We start from the raw sequence: 3,763 nt of genomic DNA, 5'->3' as shown, positions 1-3,763 counted from the left end.
CAGGAATGTTCAAAAAGAGCTTTCTGTCAAAAACCACATCCTCATCACAACCAACATTCTGTGGGTACATGTGTCATATCAATTGAATTTTTTTGCAGCTTGTGGTAAATTATAATATTTATTTTTTATCATTTGATTTCATGATAGATTTTAAAATATTTTGACAGCATTCAGAAGAAATTTGCCGCCTTCAAGAAATAAAATGCTTTGACATGATCAAAATGTTCCTTAAGTTCCCCCAAAATTCACATTTTATAAAATGTCAGAATTTCCACTGCAAACACAATCCTCCTCTCAACCTGAAGCAATCAATAAATCACGTTGAAAGCACCTATTTCCTGTGGCTGCTTTCCTCAAAAAATAGCACGGTCTCATACGACACCTTCCACGCGAAAAAATTAATAAAATAACCAGAGTAAGGGAAAGCAGGCGTGACAAACAGTTTCACCATGAGGTACACGGAAGAATTCAGGTATGTGAAGAACTAACAGGTGTATTTTTTCAGACGTTACAGCTTCTCCAAGGCTGGTGTGCCAGCAGGTGTAAGAGGAGAATGCAACACAACTGCTCCCCGTCACACCGGACCGCAGGAACCACCACTGCCCACTCGCTGCAGGCTCCAAAAACATCGCTCTGCTCAAGAGCTAGAAGTTTCTAAACCCCAAAGGACTTCCTGCAAATATTAATCCACCAAATGGCACCAGAAAATTCATTGGATTCCAGAGAAGAACAATTTTTATTTTCAGGCATCTCACGAGGGTTCTTCTAATATTAATTAAACATTTTCCTCTGGAAAAAGTCATTTGAATTCACATTCACAGAGAGAGTGATGTGTAATCATACCATGTAACACAAAAGTTAATGGTAAGCAATATGGTGCCATTTTAGGAAAAAAAATTGGTATTTTCTCTCCTAGAATATTAATTCAATAGTGGAAAAAAAAAAGTTCAGAGATGTGCAGCAAAAAGTATTTGAAGGAGAAAATTTGATAAATAAATTATTTAGACTGTTTACTTTATAGCAATGATTAATAAAGGCTTAAGACAAAAAATCATGAATGGTATAAAGCAAGCTAATTAACACTCCCATTAACGCAAGGCCAAGACTATATTAAATGATGCATCTACCCAAACCTAAGACCAGTTAAAAGGATTTCTTCAATACATAGTATTTGCTTCAAAATATTATTTACAACAAAGAAAAATGAGAAGAAAAGAGGTGCAAAAATAGAGTCCTACACATTCAAATCTCTCCAAGGTATGTATGTAGCTGCTGGTTTGTTTCAGAAACATGAAACAGATGATACCACAACCCAGTGCAAAGGTTCCATCAGCGTGCACATTTCAGATGTGACTGACACCATCAACTAGCACCCTCATTCCAGTTTCATCATTTTGGACCCCTTGCTTTTGGCCCTCAGTTTTCCCATATAGAATTATGGCATATTGCTCTTGTTCTATGCCTTGATATATTTGTCTTCCACTTCCCACACTGCAATTCAGTTTGAATCCCATGGCGATGTTGACTTTCAAGAGACCCAAAACAAACAACCCCAAAATCCCTCGCTAAATTAAACACTTGATACATTCTTCAGTATGATTGTTCACTAGTGTAATTAGAACATACAAGGTTAACCATATACTATTAGAACATACAAGGTTAACCATATACTATTATTAAAAGAGAAATAGTCCTGAGGGTATTCTTTCGCAGTGAAACGGTCCCTCCCCACCACAATCCATCTCACATTTATGGGGACAGAAAGGATACCCGGCTCTGTGCTGTCCTACCTAGCAGCAGGAGAGATAAGGCCGCTCTCCGTATCGTTCTTCTGTGACACGGAAAAGATTGCAGCTACCCTGTCTTACCATCTGTAAAGAATTTCTTCATGGAGTGAGCAATCTTAAGCGATGAACCATCACATCCAAATAAAGGTACTCCATGTAATGGAAAATGTGCGTTTTCTGCCTTTGTAAACAGAATTTATATAAAGCCTCTATGCAGTGAATGTAAGAAATATGTTGAGAGATGATGAAGAATGGATTACAGTGGAACAATGTTTAATTAAAGACTTGTAAGCATTTTTCATTATTGTTGAGAAAAAATCAATTAAGGAATGGATTACATTACTCCATGCTTCATTATGTAGCTAGCACCTACTATTAATCGGTTTTTCCACTACCTTGCCCTCTTTTGTTTCCAGAACACTTAAGTTACAGTAACTTTTAATTCCTTACAGTAAATATTAATCAACAGAAGAACAGATTTAAAGATTCAATAAAATAAGTTTTACACAGGAAGGATAACCTAAGTAATCTTATTGCAGGACCTCATTCGCGGTTTAAAAAACACCAGTCAGATATTGGTGGCACTTCTCCCCCAAGGATAAGGGCTTATCCTGACAAAGAGCTGGCTTTTAACAGCAGCGCTCCGGAGGATCCGAACGCAAGAGCACCCAGCACGTAGATGAGCCTACTCCTGGTCAAAGCACCAAATGCCACATCAATGCCTTGTTGTGCCACAAGTACAGCTTCTGAACAACTGTTAATTTCCCAGCTTAAGACTCCCGTGGCTGCCCCCCGTTCTTGGGCTATGAAGCAAGGAGAAGTAGGTGGCCCTACTCCTCCCCTGGCCCTACTCCTCCCTACACAATACCATCTGCAAGAACCATGTTTCAGCTGTTCGGGTTCTTCAGAGAGGGCAGGAAAAAAATTGTAAAAATGCAATTGACTCTCTAGAGTTAATAGCCATGACTCTTCCCACAGCAAGCAGGGCTCCTTGTCTAGAGCAAGAGCTATTTCAGAGCGGAGGAACAAGCTGAATGCACATTTCAGAACACAACGCCGACATCCGTAGTACAGGCAGAACACTGGTTACCTTGGGTAGCTCTTCAATTTGATTGGCATCTAGGTAAAGCTCCTCTAACGTCCGTTCAAAGTTAAAAACCTCCTTTGGCACCTGCTGTAGGCCACAGTGAGAGTAATCCAGCACTGAGACGACTTCTTCTTCACCTCGAAAACACCGGCAGGGCACCAGGCGGCCGATAATTTTCCTTTTGGTTGTCATCTCCAAGCAGCATACTGAAGGAAAAGGGGAAAAACAGTTTTCTGAAACCATCAACATTTGGGGGACTATTTCTTCAGAATTATTCTCAAGATTGCAGCCCATTAAATACAGTTTTTCCTGGGGGATATCTGTAGTCTGCACTCTGCATTTCTTATTCTACTTTTTACGAAACATGAAGAAGTGAGACTTGGCAGCGTACCCACAGAAAGCAGCGTCGATACATCGGCTGTTCCCCACACTGGAACAGAAGAAGACGCCAAGAGCATCCACAACTGTTGCTTTCCTTAGTAATGGAAATCAGCTGTGTAAGTCCTACATGTATGAACATGGTCATCAAAGTACAAAACGACAACGTTTCGCTCTGTGTTTCGGTCCCTTGCTCAGTCTGGACTGGGACTGACAGGAGTGAACCAGAGTCAGTTGGTTCCCATTTGCCCCCATGCCCAGTGGCATCGTCCCCGATTTCTCTGACTCAGCAGAGTTCCTTGGCTTTCCACAGTTACTGCTGGAGAGAAATTGCTGTCTTTGCAACCACACGAATAAAGAAAAGGATATGTAAACTTGATGGGCTGTAAAACTAGAACAAAAGGAACCCAAACCAGTCTTATTCCTGCTTCTCTTTGTTACCTTGGTCTGCTGAAATCTCGGATAAGGGACTTAGCAGAAATGCCGTTAATTTTTCTGCAGTAAAATACAT

The 3,763-nt window shown here is 40.4% G+C and overlaps 1 protein-coding gene across 1 annotated transcript in view; it reads right to left on the bottom strand.

The window, feature by feature from the left end:
- LOC104470518 (leucine-rich repeat-containing protein 7-like) overlaps positions 1-3,066 on the bottom strand; it is a gene marked incomplete at its 3' end in the record, with an annotated part of 34,524 nt that extends 31,458 nt beyond the window's left edge. Inside the window, exon 1 of the mRNA XM_010085509.1 lies at positions 2,878-3,066. Coding sequence (XP_010083811.1) covers positions 2,878-3,066 — 189 coding nt within the window. The remainder of the gene's footprint in view (positions 1-2,877) is intronic.
- Between the last annotated feature and the right edge of the window lie 697 nt (positions 3,067-3,763).

The sequence above is a fragment of the Pterocles gutturalis genome, unplaced genomic scaffold (genome assembly GCF_000699245.1).
Source record: "Pterocles gutturalis isolate BGI_N339 unplaced genomic scaffold, ASM69924v1 scaffold6296, whole genome shotgun sequence".
Lineage (NCBI taxonomy): Eukaryota > Metazoa > Chordata > Aves > Pterocliformes > Pteroclidae > Pterocles > Pterocles gutturalis.
Note: the sequence above shows the minus strand (reverse complement) of the source record. Positions and strands in the feature narration are given on the sequence as shown.